Below are 22,666 nucleotides of genomic sequence, written 5' to 3'. Positions count from 1 at the left end.
ATTGTCAAACAGGCTTGTTAGACAGTTTCTGGCACGGCCACGTCAAAGGCCAAGAACCCCCACAGGAGGGGTTGTTTCTTTTGCAGAACAGGAGAGAATAGGGGCAATTCAATGAATGGGAAAAAACAAGAGATTCATTTACCCGCTTGTTCATTTCACTTTTACTGTGAGTTCCCAGCCTTTACCTGGGACTATATAGAAATACTTATAGAAGGTTAGGCAGGGTCTGCCTTTCCACAAACAGTTAAGAGCTTCTCAAGGACAGGCACCATTTTTTTATTTGTCTTTGTGTCCACAGTTCTAGCTCAGTGTCTGGAACACTGAAGTGCTCAATAAATATTTGCTGAACTGAGCTGACCTGAAGGATTGGCCTAATTTATGACTGCCTTCATTAAATATTCCAACATTACTAATGGTAATAGAGTCATTAGCAGACCTGTTATTTCCTCTGGTTATAGTCTTCAGGATGGATTAAAATGTTACAGTGATTCATGAAACAGCTATTTATAGCCATAATAGCTATTAAGGAGTGAGGTTGTTTTATGTGTGAAACTGCCCATGGATTCACACCTCATTACTGGATCCTTATATCTAAATGGTGATCCATATTTCATCTTATTTCCAGATTCTAGTGTAATTTCTCAAGTAATTATACCTCCCCTGGGATGCAGGGAAGCAGTGGCTCGGCCTCTGTAACCAGAAGCAGCCAAGGCCTTATAGCCATAAGTATATACCTGAAATAGCCATTAATAGTATTAATACCACCTATTATTTATTAAATGCCTCTTATATATCAGGCCCTGAAATAGGTACTTTAAATACTTTATGGCCAACCTTTACACAAAAATTATTACGGAGGCATTATTATCCCCATTTTACTAATGCACACACCAGAGGCTCAGAAAAGTTAAGGTACTTATACAGGCGGAAGCCAGGACTCTGCATTATTTGATGGAGTGAGTTTAGAAAACTGCCTTAAGTAGCTGCTTTCTTGTCTAAAGTACATGCATCACCTGATCTCTGTACATCTTCTTCCTTTTAGAAATGAGTTGTTTTTAGGGGCGCCTGGGTGGCACAGCGGTTAAGCGTCTGCCTTCGGCTCAGGGAGTGATCCCGGAGTTATGGGATCGAGCCCCACATCAGGCTCCTCCGCTATGAGCCTGCTTCTTCCTCTCCCACTCCCCCTGCTTGTGTTCCCTCTCTCGCTGGCTGTCTCTATCTCTGTCAAATAAATAAATTAAAAAAAAAAATCTTTAAGAAAAAGAAAATGAGTTGTTTTTATAAAGCCAGATCATTCAGTTAAGCTAAAACCGTCTTGTCTAATTTCCCCCCTAGGAAAAATTTTTAAAACTTCCTTTCCTTTTAGATTTACTTGCCATGGATTGGCGACTGGTCAGAGTTATATCTTCCGGGTCAGAGCAGTGAATGCAGCTGGACTTAGTGAATATTCACAGGATTCAGAAGCGATTGAAGTAAAAGCTGCTATTGGTAAGTTCCTTATGCATAACGTGGTAGTTAGAAACGGATTTTTCTAAGTTATAAAGGAAGATACCACCCTCTCCAGAAATTCTTTACAGCTTCTAGGATTGCTTGATGATTCCATCCTCAGACGATCATTTTCTCTGACTCCAGGTGACAGCTAACTTTCCATAGCCGTCATTTTACAGATCTTCATCACTTACCCAGAATCTGTGCACCCGTAGCCTTGTCGTCGTCACAAGTCTGGTTTCCTCAGATATTGCCCACTGTGTGACACTCCATTCTAACTTCGTGCTCATCCTGGGAATGCGAAGGGCCATCCGGTCCCTTGAAGTGGTATATCGCCCGTAACACAGATCATTTTGTGCCTAAAAGCCATTTCACCTGTGACAAAGCCTGGCTTGTTTTCACTAACAACACATTAACATGCTTTTTATAAACTCCTCTAAATTTTGTGCAAGATCCATTGGTTGCTTAATCATATGCTACATCTCTGCTCACAAAGTAACCGACAGAATAAAACCGGTAATAAAGTAATTGTATGTGTGTCCCTGATGTGCCTGCCAGTCTTAGATAAAGCAGGGAAGGGACCCAGGTAGTTGAGAGCACCGCAAATGAAGTCTGTGATAGAGTCATCCATATTTGAAGGGAAAGATTGTTTCATACCAGTTACCTTTGGTTATCATGCCGTATTGCTTTTTAATATTCCTTATAACGTGGACAACAGTGAACATGTTTTTTTGAGGTTGGGAGGCACAGGTCGTTAGTAGGTCAGTCATGTATGTAAATCTGTTATAAAATCAGGATCTTTAATGTATGTCTTGTGCACTTTATGAGCCTTTCTTCCCCTCATTCTGTTGAATAATAGGACTTAATATCTTTCAAAAACACGTCAGAGATTTGCTTTTTTCTTATATATACTTGGGTTCTACAAATCAAAATGGTTCCTCTTCTGTCTGTGGTTTTCTGTTCTCATTTCTTCTTTTCCCAGAATATGGAGAAGTTGAACTGTTTCCTTGGTGTAAATTATGTGAAACGTATGCTTTCCATATTTCTTGCAAATCTGAGTGACTTCTGTTAAGCTAAGATTACTTTTGTTCTGTTTGTGGTCCTGTTTTTCCCTTTGTTCTATTAAGTAGGAGCAATGTGTACTGTGTCTGGGCTTAAAGTGTTTCTGTTGTTATCTGGTAATTGTAGGGGGAGGAGTGTCTCCAGATGTGTGGCCTGAACTGAATGATACACCTGGTGGACTAACAGACTCCAGGGGAGGCATGCATGAAGCCTCCCAGCCAACCTTTAAGAAAGATGCTTTGCTTGGTAGCAAACTTAACAAACCTTCACTACCCAGTAGTGCTCACAACCTGGGCCAAACAGAAGTGAGTAAAGTAAGTGAAACAGTTCAGGAAGAGCTTACTCCATCACCAAAGAAGGCAGATCTTAAGGGGAAAAGTAAGTCTGACCCTCTGAAAAAGAAGAAGGACATAGGTGAGAGTCGAAAGAGTACAACTGTTCCATCCGTCTCCATCAGTGTCCTCACCTCATTGTCTGGATCACATTCTTCCATCCGTGTTCACTTTCATTATGTTTATTCTTCTTTTGACGTGTTTTCAGCTATCCGTTTGCAATACTTCTGTCTAATGAGTTGTAAAAGTAAATTTATATGAGTTTGGCTTTTATATATACTTCACTGTGCTTAATGACAATAGAATATTTAAAGTAATTTGGTTATAGGGTCCTTTTTGGTTTCTCAGGCAGACACACCTTTTGCCTCATTTCGCTAAGAAAATTAGAGCTGAGAACAGGAAGAATTTGATAATCACAGCATATGTGGGGTCCTTTGAAATATTCACGTTCAATACATGTATAGGAAAAATATTTTACAAAGAAGTCACCTTTTATCAGGATCATAGTTATTAGCTTCTGTTGTTCAACTTCAGGTTTTCAAGTTATCCTTCATATTTAACTCAAATAAATATAAATAACATTATCTCTTTGAGGTGCCATGAAAAGTTTAACAGGGTATCATCATCGCATAAAGCTAATTTCTGTGCTATATGAATCACATTCCCAGAACTGATTTATTTAAGACTAATTATCAGTAAGCTCAGAATTTTCTTATTAGGATATTTGGTACTTGTGGCTTATATAGTCTAGGTGACAGTGTTTTCTTATCAAATAAAAATGAAATGATAAGCATATACTGATACTCAACCCCCAGCTTCTGTCACTTCTATTTTTCTTTTTTTGAACCTTTATTGTCCCCTCAACTCAAGATGGGATATTCATTTGAGAGTTCACATTCAATATTGCTCTGTAATAGGAAGAGTGAGAGAGAAAGTTTTTTTTTAATGTTAAGAATGAAGGAGGTTGGTGAGGGGGAGAGAGAAACAAATGTATTTTATTTTTAAAATCTTTATTGTTCTAAGACTCTTTTGAATAAGAATAAATAGTTCTTTTTTCCTGTAATCCGAATAAATTTTCAGAAAACTCTTTGATGTTATTGAACGTCTAGATGAATTTCTTTCTACCATCTGACCCTCTTTCTTTATCAAAAACCATAATTTAGTAGTTGGGTAAAAAGTTAATCAGAAGCCACATAAAGGAAGAAGACTTTTAAAACATCCTCCAAATATTTTTCTGGCTAGGAACACAAAACACAAGGACAGCTGTATAGTATTTTGTACTACATGAATAGTAGTCCAACATAAGGTTAAAAATAATACAGCAAAAATATTATATACTAAGAGAAAAAATTACATGGCGGATTGTGCCTGTTTTTATTTTTTATTTTTTTTATTTTTTTAAGGTGGCATTTAGCTGAGCTCCAAATAAGATTTTTTCTGTGTGTAGCCGGAACTTGTTTAGTTGTAAGATCTCACCAGGGTATGTATACCTGAATGATGAAATGCTAACCATTTGGAAATAACGTGGAAATTCTCTGTAAGCACACTGAGGCAGAAATTGATATACATACTTCATTTTCCTCAAGGAGCAAATAAAACAAAACCACATAAACAAACAAACAAACATATGTATCTTGGGAAAAATACGTCTTCTTATGGGGAACAGAATCACTTTTCAGAATATTGCACCATTTTGCTTTTAGTATTTCAAAAATTATTCTTCCATGGAAGTAGGGGCGCAGGTGCTTTTTATCTTTGGAAAAATAATTGCAGAATCCTTCTCACTGTGTGTTGCTTTTTTCCTCATACACCAAACTGGCTGCCAAGTTACGGATCAGTCTCATATTTTAGTGTTATACTGCAAGACCCCAGTGCCTCACACATGGCACGACTGAGACAAGCTTAATGTACATGGAATCATAAATGCATTTCTGTCTACTCACTTGCTGTTCCTATCGCAACAGCGGCACCATCTCCACCCTGTGATATCACTTGTCTTGAAAGTTTTCGTGACTCGATGGTTCTTGGATGGAAGCAGCCAGATAAGACTGGAGGGGCTGAAATTACTGGCTATTATGTGAACTATCGCGAGGTAATTGACGGAGTACCAGGAAGATGGAGAGAAGCCAACATCAAAGCTGTCAGTGATGAGGCATATAAGGTAAATGGCCTCCCGTAGTGTGGCATCATATATATGATGACATGCTCACTTGCACACACATGCACACCCACACCCGGATCCTTGTAAATGATTCATGTCATTTCTCCAGTGTCCATTGTCTACAAAGACATGACTTTTGTAAAAAATATACCAAGATAAATAGAAGTAATCTGACTGACCAGGAAGGATTTGTATTTTCTGATTCATACACATAAACATAATAACTTCCTAGAATATTTACTATAAAATGTTTAGTTATGGTAAAAATTAATGTTTATCCCAAAACTTACAAAATATCTGTAACCAACGAGCTGCTAGCTTCAAGGGTCCAGGATCCAAACGACTGCATTTTTAACTTTCAGTGTTCAAATCACAAAGGATAATGGGGCATGGGCCTGATGCCCAGTCTCAGCTCACCACCTGTAAGGTGTCCCCCACTATAGTGGCTCTGATGGCCACGAAGGGATGGTCCACATGTGTCTACCCACAAATTTCTTTTCTTCACTGCTTTGCCTATCTCAGAGTGCTTGAAGTGTCTCACTGTTGCCATAGCTATGGCTCCCCTCTTTGGAGTATTATCAAGTGGAGGAAAGTCAACCCTCTAATACTCCCAGAATCCCGTGCTGTGAGGGCAAGAGCAGGGTGAGGCCGGGGAAACGATGCTTTCTCAAACTCAATGCCACAGTTTTTAAATCTAACATTTAAAATTTATGAAATATCACACACATACTGGACACATAATGAATAAAACAAGAATACATAAAATAAAATTGTATTTTTAAGATTCTTCCATGCTGGTGTGTAGCTATAACTTCATTACTGGATGATATTCTATTATTATGACTCTCACAATATACTTTTCCATTCAGTTATTGATTGATATATGGGCATTTTCACATTTATAGTTATATCAAACACTGTAGCTATGAACATTTTTGTACATGTCTGCTGGCACATATACGCACTAGTTTCTCTAGGTTATTACCTAGAAGTAGAATTGCTGGGCCAGAGAATCTGTTTATCTTCAATTTTAGTAGATAAGCCTATACTATTTTTCTGAAGAGTATGAGAATTCCCAAAGTTGCACATCCCTCTAACACTTGATATCACACATTGTCAGTTTTGACAATCTGGGTGTCAAATGAGTCTGAATATCTTTTGCTATATATACATACTCCATTTTGAAATCTCTGCTTATAATATGCCTGTACAAAGTTTTTGTCCATTTTTCTGATAGATTTTCTTACTGACCTGTGGAGTTCTTTATATATTCTGATCTTAAAATCCTTGGTAGCTGTGGAAGCTGTGTCTCTTTCCTGCTCATTGGCTAGTATTTTCTTCTCCTTATGGTAACAAAACTAATTTTAATATCAAATTTATGATAGCCAGACTTAACGACATTTTCTGCATCATTAGTGATTGCTTTTTTTTTTTTTTTTAAGAGATGCCTTTGCCTTCCAAGGCCATGGGGATATTGTACTAGATTATCTTCTAAAAGCTCTCTCTGATTTGCCACTTACATTAAAGTCATTACTTTACCTACAAATTTTGTGTGTGATGTAAAGTAGAGGTCAATACTCACTTTTCCCCTGTAGGGACACCCAGTTGTCCCATCTATTGAAAAGTTTGTCCTTTTTCTACTACTCTGCTAGGCTCTCTGTATCATGTATCAAGTTTCTTTGATGCATGAATCTGCTTCTGTGTTGTCTATTTTGTTCCACTGCTCTGTCTACCACTGGACCAGTACCACATTAATTTAATCGTTACCGCTTTATAACAAATTTGATAACTGGTAGATCAAGTTATCTCAGTTTATTTTTTTATTCCAAAGCTATTTTTAGCCCTTTGCACTTTGATATAAATTGTAGAATTAGGTTACCAAGTTCTACCAAAAAACAAGACAAGCAAAAGCAAACACAATAAACAAAATTAAACTAAACTAAAACATTTTAGAATTAGATTGGGATCGCAATGAACCCGTAAATAAATCGAGGAATGATTGACACCTTTAAATATTAAGCCTTCTAATACATGAACATGATATTTCTCTCCATTCATTTTGGTCTTTAAAGTTTCTCAATAAAGTTTTATAATCCTCTATAGAAGTTCTGCACATCAGTGGTTATTTATTTATAGGTATTACATATTTTCAGTGTTCAGTATGTTTTTATATCATTTTGTTATTGCTGGATTAGAGAAATATACATCATTTTTATGTATTGATTTTACATATTATTGGTATATATAGGTTTTTGCTAAATTTTCTTATTATTTCTATAAGTTACCTATGAGCTCTTTTTGAGTTTCTATAGATCATTTTTATGATTTACTGCAAATGACAGTTTACTTCTTCATTTCCACATTTTATATTTCTTGCTTCATTTTCTTAACTTTCTGCTTAAAATCTTTAACAACATATTGATAGAAGTGGTGATCTTGGTCATTCTAGACTTGATCTTTATCTTAAAGGAGAACATTTCACCATTAAGTATTATATTTACTATCAGTGTTTGATAGACATCTGTTATCAGCTAAAGAAAGTTTCCTTCTGTTCCTAGTTAAGAATTAATTAAAATTATGAAATTTTTTTTCTGACTCTATTGAGATAGTTATATGATTTTTCCCTTTAGTTTTAATGTGGTATATTCTAGTAGTTATCCAATGTTAAAATAACCTTGCATTCCTGGCACAAATGTAAGCTGGACATTATGTATACTCTGTCTATATATTACTAGATTTTTTTAGATTTTTGGTTATTGTTGTTTAGTTTTGCTTCTATGTTTATGAGTGAAATTACTCTGAGACTAAAGTTTATTTGATACAAATACCTGACAAGGATAGTACTGGAAGGGAAAATTGCAGGATAATCTTACTTTATTGAGATATAATTCACATATAAAATTCACCCAATTAAAATGTTGCTTTATATATTTTGAAGGGGTGTTATTAGGTGCATACAAAGTGGCTTTCTGTATCACTAAATATATTTTGCCTTCAAGTCTGTATTATCTGTTATGAATATAAATTTATTAATTTTCTTTTGGCTGGTTTTTGCATGGTATATAATTTTTCATCCTTTGACTTTCTATCTTTAACTTTATGCTTTCTGTGTGTCTCTTAAAAATAGTATAGAGTTGGATATTTTTCCTACCTGAGAGTCTTTGTCATTTAACTGGAGTATTTAATGTTACTACTATTTTTTTGAAAAACCAATCATCTTTATTTTGTGCTTTCTATTTGTCCTGCCTGTTTTGTTTCATTTTCTGTCCTTACTTGACTACTTTTGAATCGTTTCTTTTTTCCTTCAGCCTTCCTTTACTCTCTACACTACTTTGAAAACTACAGATTCTGGGTTTCTGTGTTTGTTTTTGGTGGTTACTCTAGAAATTACAGTGAGCAAATTAGCAGTCTGAATTTATTCTATTGTTTTCACCCTTGTCTGATAAAAATAGGGCCTCAGAATACCTAAGCCATTTATTCTATTCCCAACTTGTATGCTATTGTATGTGTGCTTTTAAGTCATTTTTTAATTCAAAAGTATTGTATTATTGTTTTATAAACAATAATTATTTAGATTTATCTAAGTTATTTTAGTTAAGATTTTATTTGCTTTTAATTTCACATCTTTGACCTTCTATTTGGGATTACTTTCCTTGCATCTAAATTAAATAGTTTAGAATGTTCTTTAGTTAGGGTATTCTGAAGGCACATACTCTTCACTTTTTCCTGAAAATAGCTTTTTTCTTCATTCTCCGAAAAATTTTTTCTAGATAAAACATTATGTAATGGTAGTTATTTTCTTTCACACTTCGAAGGTATAATTCCACTGTCTTTTGGCTCATTGTTGCCACTGACGTGTCAGCTTTTAGTCTGTTTGCTCATGTGAGGGTTGTCTTTTCTCTTAGACTGCTTTTAATATTTCACTACCTGGTGTGCTACAGTTAAGATATTATGTGTCTAGGTATAGGTTTTTAAAAATGTCTTTGCCTGGGATTTTGGCATGAGGAGGATTTCCAATCTGTGGGTTGAATTTTTCAGAAGCTCTTTCTGGAAAATTTTAAGCTTTTTTTTTTTTTTAAGATTTTATTTATTTATTTGACCGAGAGAGAGACAGCCAGCTAGAGAGGGAACACAAGCAGGGGGAGTGGGAGAGGAAGAAGCAGGCTCCCAGAGGAGCAGGGAGCCCAATGCGGGGCTCTATCCCAGAACCCTGGGATCAGGCCCTGAGCCAAAGGCAGACGCTTAACAACTGAGCCATCAAGTCACCCCATGGAAAATTTTAAGCCGTTTATCTCCTCAAATACTGTTGCTGCCCCATTCTTTCCCCTCTCTTCTTGAAACTCTAGTTAACATGTATTTGACATTCTCATTCTATCTTCCACGTTTTTTAGTCACTCTTCTCTCTTTCCCATCTTTGTGTCTTTCTGCACTATGGTTTGTGTAATTTCTTATAACTGTTAGTTTACAAATTTGCTCTTCTTTTGCATTTGATTTCCTGTTAAACACATCCATTATTTTTCTCTTACTGTATTTTCCCCTTTTTTAAGTCACATTTTACAAAATATCTTATAGTTTGCTGTCTCCTGCAGATATTCTATTTTTTTTAACGTTTCAAGTTTTTATTTAAATTCTACTTAGTTAACATATAGCATAATATTAGTTTCAGCATTAGCCCTGCAGATATTTTAAATTTGTATTTTATGTTTAAAAAATAGTAAGCATAGCTGTTTTTCTAATCTATGCCTGATGATTCTGTCATCTAATATCTTTGCAGGTCTGTATCTGTTATCATTGGTTTTGTAGTCTGGCTCATGGTATCTTGATTTCTATGCTTGGTTATCCTTGATTATGTGCTGCTCATTGTCATTAGAATGTTATTTGCATGAATAATTTGAGGTTTAGGATGATGGCATCTTTCTCTGTAGAGGATTTGTATTTGCTTCTGCAAGGTGCCTGGGGATACCACCTGTTCAGTTTTTTCTTAAATCAAATACAAGGCTTTAATTTTTTGGACAATCAAGGAATGTAAATTTGCACTGTATAAAGGAAGGTTTATTTCTAATTCAACTTCACTCCCAAAGAGTAAAGCCTTTTAGGGTTCCATCTTAATTGTAGAGAGTTCCCATTTATTATCCCCTTTTTAGGTTGGCTCTAGGCTTTGATTTCTGAGTTCCTCTGCTTTTGAGATAATCAAAACCAAAGGTCAAATTTTTCTGTATTGACAACTATCCCCAAGGTAAAAGCCACTTCTATGTTCCACTTATCTCTTTTTGTTCCCTATTTCCCTTTACTCTGTCCTGATAATTCTGTAACGTCTTGACACTAATTTGATGCTTGTGAAAAGATTTTTAAAAGATATTTTTATCTAGTATTTTGAATTTTTTAGTAAGACGATTAATCTCTATAGCCTAGTTCACCATTGCCAGAAATAGAAGTCCCATACCACAATATGTCACCTAAGCCTAGAATGACCAACGTTTCCTGTTTACCTAGAACTCTCCTAGTTTCAACAGTGTACTGCCTACATCCTTAGAAACCCCATAGTCCCAGGAAAACTGGAATGGTTAGTCATACTAATGGAGCCCCAAAACAGCCCTGGTACCTGAATAAAGTACTTTTAGGTCCAAGCTATCTACATCATGGTTTCCTCTTAATTAAAAAGATCTTCCCTTCTTTAAGGGAATGTGTGTGCCTGTGTATGTGTGGAATCAAAAGGGAAGTTTGTATTATTCTGTTACCGTAACATATAGCCATTATATTCACCTTATACCCTAAATAACTGACAAGACAAGCCCTCTTGCAGATGAACTTATGACTTCATGATCAAATCAGGTGTAGAATGGATCATAGATACATATGTGTTTTGCCTTGTCTTAAGTCAATAGGTAAGCTTTGTTAACTCAGCTGGTTCCATCAATACCTCCATTTATTAAGCATATTTTTTAAAGATTTTATTTACTTATTTGAGAGAGAGAGAGCAAGAGCATGAGTGGGGGAGGCACAAAGGGAGAGGGACAAGCAGACTACCCTGAGCACAGAGCCCGATGCAGGGCTCAATCCCAGGACCCTGAGATCATGACCTGAACTGAAATCAAGAAATAGACACTTAACTGACTGAGCCACCTAGGCACCTCCTTTTATTAAGCATTTTTAATGCTTAAAGGATTGTGTTTAGTCCACGGAGTTTTTCAAAGTAATATATTCCATCATTTCTATTTTGCAAATGTTTTCACATTCATTATTTTATCACATATATTTACCACAACCCAATTTCTTCTGAGGGGTATAGAAAACATTAGGTCACTCAATAAGGAGCAGAAAAATGACAAGATTTTGAATATTTTGATTCCTAGCTTAGAATTCTTTTAATTTTCATTTGTATAAGCATTAATTTTCTATTGCTGGGTAACAAATTACCACAAACTTTGACACTTAAAACAACCGACATTTGTTATATCACAGTGTCCATGAGTCAGGAGTCCAGGCATGGCTTAGATGTGTCTTCTGCTTGGGGTCTCACAAAACTTTAATCTAGGTGTCAGCTGGGCTCACTCTTATCTGGAGCTGAGTTCCTCTTCCAAACTGATTCAGTTATTGGCAGAATCCAGTTCTTTCAGCTGTAAGTCTGGGGCCCTCTGCTTCTAGAGGCTGCCCTTCTCCAAATGTGAGTGGCTAGGCCATTCACAACATGGCATTTGCTTCTGCAAGGCCACCAGGACAGTGTTCTCATCATGAAAGTCCCAAACCCTATTTTGAGAGTTTTCATCTAATTAAATCAGGCCTACCCAGGATAATCTCCCTTTTGATGAACTAAAAAATCCAATGATTAGGGACTTTAATTACATCTGTAATAACCCCCCTCCTTTTCCATATGGTGGAACAACAATCACAGGACTGATATTCCAATACCTTTGCCATATTCTCTTGGTTGGAAGCAGGTCACAGGCTTCACCCACACTCAAGGGGAGTAGATTACAAAAGGGTATGACTCATTGGGGGTCACTTCAGGGTCAACACAGGAAGTAAATAAATAAATTATTGAACAACTTTAAAAAAATAAACCTGAATCAACATCCACTCTCCGTGATATGTTGCAGATTAGCAACTTGAAGGAAAACATGGTGTATCAGTTCCAAGTGGCAGCCATGAACATCGCTGGGTTGGGAGAGCCTTCAGCAGTAAGTCAATGCTTCAAATGTGAAGAGTGGACCATTGCTGTTCCAGGTAAATCATGAAAACCATTTCTCAGCATTGAGGCTTAGGGTTTCTTCCAAAAGAACCTACAACTTGGAAGTGAATTTAAGTGTCATATAGACAGTTCCTAAGGGAAAAGAATTCTCTTGGCCCCTTATGTTTGCCTGAGATATTTTTATAATCCTATTAAATAATAGATACCAATGTAAGACTGACTATAATTTCTTGCGCTTATATTCCAAATAAATCATAGTTATACCTCAGCTTGGAATAAGATTAACAGAAGCACAAAATCTGAGTTTCACATGATCATTTAAAAGGAATTCTGATTTTTGTTTGTGCTTCTTAAAGACCGTTGAAGGGCATCCAATTCGTATCCCACAACAAAATGTCTCAAAAACTTCTTCCTGTACTCCCTAATTTTCATGCATTCTCCCACTGCGCTGGAATCTTTCATTTATCAACCTCCCCCAAACCTCTTTCTCCAAGCTCAGCCAACGTGGCTCCTCTTCCTTGTCTCTCTCCTCCCTTGCTGCTAGCTCTTTATTATATTATATAAGTGGACCTAATATGCCTGCCTAGGACTTAAGTGCTGGACTTTTCTCCACTTATCTTCCTCCACTTACTTCTCTAGTCCTTTCGCTCTCTCTACACTTTTGTCTCAACTCTGCATCACAATAAATTTCCTGAACTTGGCTGGAAATATTCTCCTTTGGAGGTTGCCATCGTGGGTGGTTGGATGAACAGGGAAGAAAATGCGGAAAAGGTGGAAACATACACACTAAACTAATTAAAAAATTGAATACAAGCAAATGTACTAAGCCATTAAGTTTCGAACTAGCAACTTTAATGTATTTGATGGGTGATTTTATTTTGCTTCCACCAGTGCCAGCTTCACAGATCTAATGAGTGCCACGGGATGACTAGATTCTCCCACTTGGGTTTGATATTGAACATATGTAACAACTGATACCGCACCAGTATGACCGTATTAGAACACAAGGCCACACTGGAACATACTGGGTGGACCCAGTCCTGTCCCTGATGCCTCCCTCTTCCTCTATTTGAAACCCTAGTGCCCATGAAGAACCATCATTTTTGCCTTCACTTAGAGAGCTTCTGTTTGCATCACTTCTCGATCAAGTGTGAATAAAAAGATTACAAGAGAAGCCCAAGAGAAGTTCAAGCACTCACTCAACTTCAATAAATAAAAGAGGCAAACATGCTGTCTTTCCTTGCACCTCCTTTAGGCCAGTTGGTATTTCTTAAGCTCTTTCTCTCACCTACACAAAAGTGGATCTGTTTTTAAATTCTTGCAATTCCTGAATAAAGTTAAAATATGAGTGACTAGAGACGAAGCAATTCTGAGCAGGCCTGTGGAAAATGTTTTGACTGAAAGAGATATAGTTAGCAAAAGAGGTTGCAGGGTGAGTGCTACCTGTTTGGATGCCTCACGGGGTTCTGCGTGTGGCACAAAAAATGACTTAAAAGCCCTCTGTGAAGCAGAACATGACACACTATTTTAAGGCATTGATGTTATTATTTAAATCTATTACTACGTTATTTAAACCTCTTACCTTGTCAGAAGGCAAGGATGACACATACCTGTGACTGTTAAGCCAAGGGACAGGGCCACACAAATATTGAGTTATCAATTGCAGAATGCCAAAGCATAGCATGGTAGAGTCTGTGTTTGTAGCTGGCTTTTAGGGCACTGTGAGTCAGTTCAGGTAATTTTGATCGGTTGGTTAGAAATCAGTTATTTAAAAGAAAAAAAGGTCAAGAAAAAAGAAAATAAATATATCACCTACATAGCAGCTGGTGGTCACAGAAAGATGTGGGAGATCACTTAGTAGCTTGAGTTCTCCCAAGAGTGCAAAGGACACATGGGCAGGGAGGACATTTGGCTTTCTTCCTGAACAGGTTGATCGAGTTACTTGGTTTCTCTGAGTTTTCTGTTGTCTTAAGGATGAATAAGATAAATAAATACCTAGCAGTGTTTAGCTGGGACCCACAGGATCAATTGTATTTGTTTTGGTGAAAGTTCTTTGTAAAATGTAATGGTAGTTTGTTTTTACTCCTAGATGGAATATGTGCTTTTATGGCAAAGATTTCCCTCCAGACAGAAACTATTTTGTAATATATTCCTTTTTCTTGTAAAAGAAATATTACTATCTATATTCATATCCCATCAAATAGAGTTGCTTTCCTCATCCTAATTTGAGATTTAGGGGAATTTTCAGATTACCATCCAAAAATAATCTGGAGGCGCCTGGGTGGCTCAGTCGTTGAGCATCTGCCTTTGGCTTAGGACGTGATCCCAGAGTCCTGGGATTGAGCCCTGCATTGGGCTCCTCCACTGGGAGCCTGTTTCTTCCTCTCCCACTCCCCCTGCTTGTGTTCCCTCTCTCGCTGGCTGTCTCTCTCTGTCAAATAAGTAAATAAAATCTTTAAAAATAATAATAATAATAATCTGAAACTGAATCTGCAACCAAATTAACTGTTCTTGGTAAAAGATGAGGCCCACAAGCCCCAGGACACCCTGAAGGCAAGTTTTCATCCAGCCTCTGGGGAGCCTTGAATTGGCTCTAACCTCCTGCTGCTCATAAAGGGACTTAGTAGGTTGGTGTACCACCATTGAGGAGACTTGATACAAAATGACCACAAAATACCTATTTCTCCAGGAACGGTAGATTTCACAGAAGAACACTGGATTCCACTCTAAGACTTCAGATGTGGTTCTAGATTTATACTTATTTGCATTTTGTTATCTATGTTATGATTTTTATACACTGATCTCTCTCTCTCTTTTTCAGGACCCCCACACAATGTCAAATATAGTGAAGTCAGGAAGACTTCCTTGGTTCTGCAGTGGAAGCCTCCGATCCACTCTGGAAGGACTCCAGTCACCGGTTACTTTGTGGACTTGAAGGAGGCCAATGCCAAAGATGACCAATGGCGAGGACTCAATAAAGCAGCTATTAAAAACACGTACCTGAGGGTAAGAGGGTGCTCATATTTTGAGAAACCTTTTTTTTTCCTAAAAGAAGAAATGCTCCCCAAATGATATTAACTTTAAAGTTAGCAAGATAAACACATTTCTGCTGTGGTCTGTTTCATATATTGGGCTCCTGGTAAGTTTCCATTTGGCAGTGGTTGAGGTTGTGAGAAGTTTCCGTGCTTAAAGCAACTTGCTTATATTTAACCTGAATCCCTTAGCCTAGCTTCGGAAAACATCCACAAGCTCCCTCCTCTCTCTTCTTTCCCTCCTTGCCTCTATTTACCCACCTCACATTTTTGTTATTCACAGTCTTACAAAGGTGACTTTCACATTTCTTCCTCTGATTCTCTTTTATTTGAGGATGGTTTTTGATTTGAGGGTGTTATTTTCATAGCATTCATGCCAGCAAGGCTGTACCTGCTGATTCCTCTGAGTCATGCTCCATCTCACTTCACGGACTCCCTCATGCTTGTGCTCACGTGAGCTCTCAGAGGCTAGTGGAATGGGTTCACTCAACTCTTGACCTAAGCCTCACCCTTATCTGAGTCTTTGCCTCCCAGATTCCTCTAAAGTGTTCTAATTGAACAAAGTCCTAACTTCATCTACCAGAGACTGTTCTGTTAAATCTACTGAATCTCACTTGTAATAAATGGATATCTCAAAAGAATGCTTCCTCCTATGGGTGACACATGGAGACCCTGAATCCACACTAGAGCTTCGGAAACTGTGGGGAATGTGATTCTGACTTTTATTACTTGAATGAGGTGTGGCTTCACCACAGTCACACAGAAAGCAGCACAGTGCATATAGTTTGCAGCCCTATCTGTTGGCAGAATAAGCCACTCCCTAGAGGGTGGGCCTTGGAAGATACTCAGAGTATAGTATGCTTGCTCTAAAAGTTCTCTCCCACTGACCTGTCACTGTGGACTAAAGTTCATACCATCTCTCAGCCTCTTTCCAGGGTTGAGCCATTTACTGTCCCCATAAAAAATATAAATATATCCTCCAAGACAGGTGACCTTTAAACATGCCATTAACTCATCTTAGCATGTGCCTGTGAGCTCCCCAGCCCCTTACAAAACCTTGAGGAGGTGGGAGAGGTTACATTTCATGGGCAAGAGAAAAAGGTGAAGGAAGGTCAGAAGCTTAGCACGCTGTTTGGTTGTCCAAATAAGTCAGGAGGCCTCTAGATTCAAAGAAACCTCCAAAGAACAGTGTAAAATAAAAGTCAGACACTATCCTAGATGGTGGTTGTATGTATTTATGGCCAGGGTAACTTCCAAATCTTCAACTTGCCACAGCACAGGACCCCAAGAGCTGAGGTTGAATTTGACTCAGGTTAAGCAAAACAAGGATGAGAAGCCAAGTAAAAGGGACCAGCATCCCAGAAAAAATGGGTGGGAAGAAAAAATAATGGAGTTTAAACATTACAAAGAATGGTTAAGTTCACTATTTGAAAAAAGAAAAAGAAGAAAGGTGAATATAGGAGAGAAGGAGAGAGATTGACATTGAGGTTGCATGTGCCTCGCAAACCGGGAGGTGAATTTTCTGTAAGGAAGTTATCTTAGAGTTTGTACACAGGGTTTAAAGTGAAAATAGACTTACTGACTTTTCTGATAATAAAACTGACACAGGCTCATGATGAAAAAGTCAAACGATATACGCATAAAGAAGTAGAGCTGTCGTATAATCTTCATACCTATTGTGATACAGAGTCACTCTTCTGGATGTTTTATATTCAGAAAAATTTTAAGCCTGACGTGGAGAAAAAATGTACATGTTAAAAAGCTTAATCTGGAAAAAATGTTTAATCTGGTAACCTTAAGTAGGACAGGAGATGAGTTCCAAGAGTGGGAGAAGTTAAGCTCTACAATGAAATTGTATGTACAAAGGAAGAGCATTCTGCTTAAATGACACAGAACACCCTTCATGTCTATTCCTGCTTCTTCCAGGTACAAGGCCTCAAGGAGGGCGTCAGCTACGTGCTCCGTGTCCGAGCCGTCAACCAGGCGGGTGTTGGCAAGCCATCAGACCTTGCTGGGCCAGTTGTGGCAGAAACCCGTCCAGGTGGGCTTTTATGCTTTCATTAAAATGAATCTTATCTGTGTAAGATACGAAAGCAACATTCAATCTTACTTTCTGTGTTTTTCTTAATTTTCAAAATTATCGATGTTTGCTCTCTGAATAGTTGATAAGTTTAGCCTGCGGACACGAGTCATTTATTGCATAACAATAAGCAGGGCTTAGTACAGGGCTCCACCAGGTTTGACGTGATCCAGGGCTACTCTGGTCTATACCTAAACAGGGAAGTTCTTGATCAAATTCTGTTTCCTGGACTGACTCTTATTTCAAGAATACATTCCTGGGACATTATTCCTATTATTATACCGTGGCCAGTAAGTCCTACAAGAACGTTTTCCCAGTTGTAGGAGAAGCTGAACAGCCCGGTGAACAAGGATGATTCTTAAATGAAAGCAGAATTTATGTAATTGTAGGTTATTAAGTTAAGCAGGGTTCAGCAAAAGTTTTCTGTGAAGGACCAGATAGTAAATATCTTCAGCTCTGTGGCCATATGGTCCCTGTCACCATACTCAACTTTGCCATGGCACAAAAGCAGCCATAGATAATACATAAAGTTATGAGCATGGCTGTGTTCTAATAAAACTTTATTGTGCCAGTTATATATATTATATATGAAATGTATTATGAAATTTAAATTTTAAGTAATTTTCACATGCCTCAAAATATTAATTTTCTTTTGATTTTTTTTCAACTGTTTAAAAATGTAAAACCATTCTTATCTTGCAGGCCATACAAAAAAAAAAAGGCAACAGGCCAAATTTAGCCTGCAGGCCATAGTTTGCTAACCCCTGAGTAAAACTAACAGCAGTTTTAACTGGATGATCTATAGAGTGGAAGGAACTTTCACTTCCCAGTTTCAAGAGATGCCATGATTGGACTAGGGAAGACAGTCTTCCCTTTATTATGTAAACAAACTTTACAGTTTTCACTGTGCAAATAGTTTCAGATTATTACATAATAATTATTTATTTTGCCATTTAATCTCTATTGCTTTTCAAAGTTATTATATATTTCAGGATGTAGAAGTTACATTCAAGAACACTGTAATGGTCAGCATAGGGCATGTAGACAGTCATTTTGTATACTTTGTAAAGTGACAGGTGGTAACTAGGCCTATCAAGGTGATCACTTCATAAATATTGAATCACTGTGTAATACACATGAAATTAATATAATATTGTGCCAATTATAAATCAATTTTAAAAAACTTTAAAAGCATTGGAAATGAAAGAGGATAAACAAGTATTAACCACTTATTTTAGGTTTGCCTTCATTCTAATCCAAGCGTGTTCACTTCAATCCATCTTGATTTTCAGATTAAAATAAAGAGTAGATATATAATGTGATATTTATTTTTATGATAAGGAAAGAAAGTAAACATAGAAACTTTGGCTCTCACTGCATATTACTTGAAAAGTATATCAAAAGTATTCTTTTAGGAAGTATCTACCCTTCTTATCCTATTACTTCATAACTTACTTTCAACTACTCTTATAGCTACCCTCTAAGACCTGGGTGTGAACAATAACCTTATACACAAGTGTGGAAGTTGTCTGGAGAAAGTGCCACACCTCATATAAGTACCTTTTGCAAAATTTCATGAGAAGACAGGAAAACTCTAGGCACATATACACCAGGTAAAAGGCAACACATGAAGACACCAGGGTATATATTCGTTTAGAAATCAGACTCTGAATTCGCCACTTGTAAGGAAATAGAAACAAATGGACGTGCAGAAGGATCCCTCTGCAGACTCTTGTAAGAACAACATTTAGATTTACCATAGAGGTAAACTCCTAACCTAATCATCGATCAGTTAAAAGCACCCTTGAGGCAGTGGATTCCAAATGTGATTAACTGAGGAAAGGTTAAATTGATTTCTCATTTTTTCATCGATAGCCTCAGAATGGCAGATGGCCAGGCATGACATTAAAAAAACTGCCACTATGGAAGTTTTACCACCAGAAAATGATCTTCTGATGAGCTCGTGGGCGAAGAGTTTTGTTTCACTGATTTGGAAGTCATTTTCTGTGGCCATTCCATTCCCAGAATATAACTACAAAGAACAGCTGCAGACACTGAGCCACAGAACAGCACCAGATGAAGCCACTCTTCAGCTCACAGCCTAGGAAAGAATCCGAGGGTGCACAAAGTCAAAGCCCTCAGGAGACACATGGACCTGTTCATATGCGACAGGCACATTCATTCTTGGGACATGCAGTTCGTAAGAAGCTATGATAGACCAGCACAATGTGTGTGGGCAACAGGAGCAGAGGAATATGATATCACTGTGTACCAGGCTTACAATCTAGGTGGGAAACTCAGAGCGTACAACACGGTGTGTGGCGGGAGCCATGACAGATGTTCATAAAATATTTCTCATACCTGAATAGGCTGTAAACTCGGGTTTCATAAGTCCCTGTAAAAACTTACATGTCGCGTAAAGTTGTCTGTATTTAATAATTTTCTTAAATACCAATATTTTACTTTTACCCAGCTGTTTATTTTATGTTAGAATGAATAGGGCAAGGGTGGGGAGGCATGTTATCAGTTTCAAGATTTGGGATGTGAAATTTGGATTGCTACTGCAGAAGAACAACTTCTTTTGGAAGGTATTATTAAAATTTCAGAAAATAAAGCTCATCGTGTAACAGCAAGCCTCAAATAGGTCTAACAAGATATCGCAAGTGTAATCTGAATTTGAGTTGAAAGTTAACTTAATCCACCGGGGTTGGGAGGATCACTGGTCTCCCTTTGAAGTCAATGAATGTGCCAGCAGATGTAGCTCAGCCCCTGCCAGAATGTCCAGTTGTTCTGCCAATGAGGATCCAGAAAGATAGACGCAGGGTATCATGCTTTACCAAGAAGTCTAATTAAGTTAAAAATGCCTATAAGAAGAATAAGCTGAAAAATATGTAGATTTGTTGGTATAGAAAAGGTACTTCTATTCTTGATATTTGATATTTTTCAAGTAGTGTCCTTGTTGATTGCATCAAGCCTGGGGTGGGGAGGGAGGCGGAGGCAAGGTGAGCCAGATCAGAGGGCAGATAAAAGAGAGACCTGCCAAGGTGTGGCAGGTGATCTGGAGGGCAACAAATGACTGGTGGTATGGGCTTCAGGTATTCTTACCAGAGACTCAGCAGCAGGCAGGAGAAGGCAGGTGATGGACAGGAGGGCCCAAACACAAGGCAGAGTCCCAAGCAGAAACTGGTTACCAGAAGTTAGAACTTGGTCACTAGGAGCAAGGCAGGTTAGAAGAACCCAACACTAGAGGGGATGATTGAATTGACAACTTGCTAACCAATTCCAGTTTCTGAAAACTGGTTGGTCACAGAACCTGGCAGGACTGAGGATGCAAACATGTGCTCAGTCGCCTAGACGTGGAGTCTTCAAGGATTCAGAGTAGGAAGCCAGGCTAACTATTCAGCTCAACTGGCTTCACTTAGAAAATTTTCCTTGTATTTGTTTATTAACTGTTCTCTTTCACCCATTAATACAGTAGTCCTCAAGCTCGCTGTACATGAATCATGACAGGAACTTTTTTTGAAAATACTGACTCCATCCAGACTCCACTGCAGACCTATCGGAATCTCCAGGACAGAGCCTGGGCTTGGGTTCATTTTTGTTTGTTTTTTTAGTCACTTGGATAATTCTAGCATGAAACCGGTGTTGTGAACTTTGCTTTACCCTGTGGGCTCCTTCAAAACAGGAACTGTCTGTCTTTTCTCCCTGTATGCGAGGGCCTAGTACCTGGTGTGTGGTAGTCATTTATTAAATGAAAAAAATAATGAATGACTACCATGTTTTGGCCAGTGAGTATGACTCTGTTTTATGGCCACCTAACCCTAGATATTTTGTAATGGAGGCCACAATGTGGGTACCAAAGTGGTAGGCCAGCCTGCAGTTTTGGTCTTAAACATAGGGGAGCTAAGTATCACATGTGACTGATTACATTAATTCAATTCTATCTGCTTCTATTCTATCCGCTCTCCAGTTTTTTAAACATCACACACACACAAACACACAAACACACACACACACACACACACACACACACCCTGGAGAAGGACAAATAATTAAAGCTTGTGAAAACCATCTATTAATGCTGATGTAGAAGACTAAATTATATGAGAAAAATTTGCATCTCAGATTATGAAATATATAGGAATATGAACAGTTTACTATGATTTCATGTTAGCTTTCAAATTTTATTTTTTTTAAATCATTTTTTTGGAGAGGAGGGGCAGTTAATTTCCAAATCATTCATTTTAGCCCTGGGCTGTACCTTAACTCATTCTCATACTGGGTGTGGTGGCAAGCCTGAAGGGACCATTAAAATGCCATTCCATACAATCTGGTATCCCCCTGTGTTCATACTTGTGTAGGGTAGGGTTGAGGCAGCAGACTCAAGACAACTCTTTTTCAGTCCTTTTTAGACCAAAATAATCTTTCATTTTCTATAGCCAGATCTCCTGTGTTCTTACCTGAATTTTTCATATTCTTGAGCAGATTCAAAGGTTGTTTTTGAGAAAATCTAGGTCCTGACAGATTTTGCTCCAATTTTCCAACCCAACTCTGGGAGAGTGGGATAGCCTTTCATATAGATGAGCATATCCATAGGGAAGCCTTGACTTTAACAGCGAATATCAGATTTACTGCCTGCCAGTTAAGTACCTGAACCATTTTGATCATACATTAATCAACTTTAGAGAATATAGCTCTTCAGATAGTTATGAGTTCAACCATGAAGTGACAGTAGCTCAGTGCTTGGCAAAAGCTCACTTAGGCCATGGGACATTCTAAAAAGAAAATTTGAGGATGTTGTAACTATACCTTTCTTAACTCTGACACTGTACCAGGTCCATCTACACAGGCATTGTTCAGTGGATTAGCCTGGGGCCTATTAGAAATGCTGGCATTATGTTAACTAACTAGAATTTAAATAAAAACTTGAAACAAGACAAAAAGAAAAAGAAAAAAAAAGAAATGCTGGCATTATATTTGCTCTTGTTTTTTCTAGAGTATTTATAAAAAGAATCATCCATTTGAATATCATATATCTTTCTAAAAATTGCTATAGAATGTTTTGCCCATTATATTTTAAGAACTCCTTTATTTAAGGAATTCCACTATTGAACTTCCTCTTAGATTTCACTATGTGGAAAAGTTAGCTCTCCCAGTTGAACATAGTTACTTCCTTCATCATACAGAGAGGAATACATACGGCAACGTGTCCTTCCTTTTCAGATACAAGAAATGCTGAGCTCATTTTTAAGTTGTTTAATCTGCTTTTAAATTTTCCAAAAGATGTCTTTTTGTTTTAAACTCCTCACATTTATTCTTTGT

At 37.6% G+C, this 22,666-nt stretch overlaps 1 protein-coding gene across 1 annotated transcript in view; it reads left to right on the top strand.

The window, feature by feature from the left end:
* Window positions 1–22,666, top strand: part of MYOM1 (myomesin 1) — a 155,751-nt gene that overhangs the window by 94,568 nt on the left and 38,517 nt on the right. Inside the window, exons 21-26 of the mRNA XM_040632692.1 lie at window positions 1,367–1,488; window positions 2,677–2,964; window positions 4,847–5,043; window positions 12,141–12,267; window positions 15,054–15,238; window positions 17,191–17,305. Of these exons, the coding sequence (XP_040488626.1) occupies window positions 1,367–1,488; window positions 2,677–2,964; window positions 4,847–5,043; window positions 12,141–12,267; window positions 15,054–15,238; window positions 17,191–17,305 (1,034 nt within the window). The remainder of the gene's footprint in view (window positions 1–1,366; window positions 1,489–2,676; window positions 2,965–4,846; window positions 5,044–12,140; window positions 12,268–15,053; window positions 15,239–17,190; window positions 17,306–22,666) is intronic.

Source organism: Ursus maritimus, unplaced genomic scaffold (genome assembly GCF_017311325.1).
Source record: "Ursus maritimus isolate PB19 unplaced genomic scaffold, ASM1731132v1 scaffold_18, whole genome shotgun sequence".
NCBI classification, from domain to species: Eukaryota; Metazoa; Chordata; class Mammalia; order Carnivora; family Ursidae; genus Ursus; species Ursus maritimus.
This window is presented reverse-complemented; position numbering and strand designations above follow the sequence as displayed.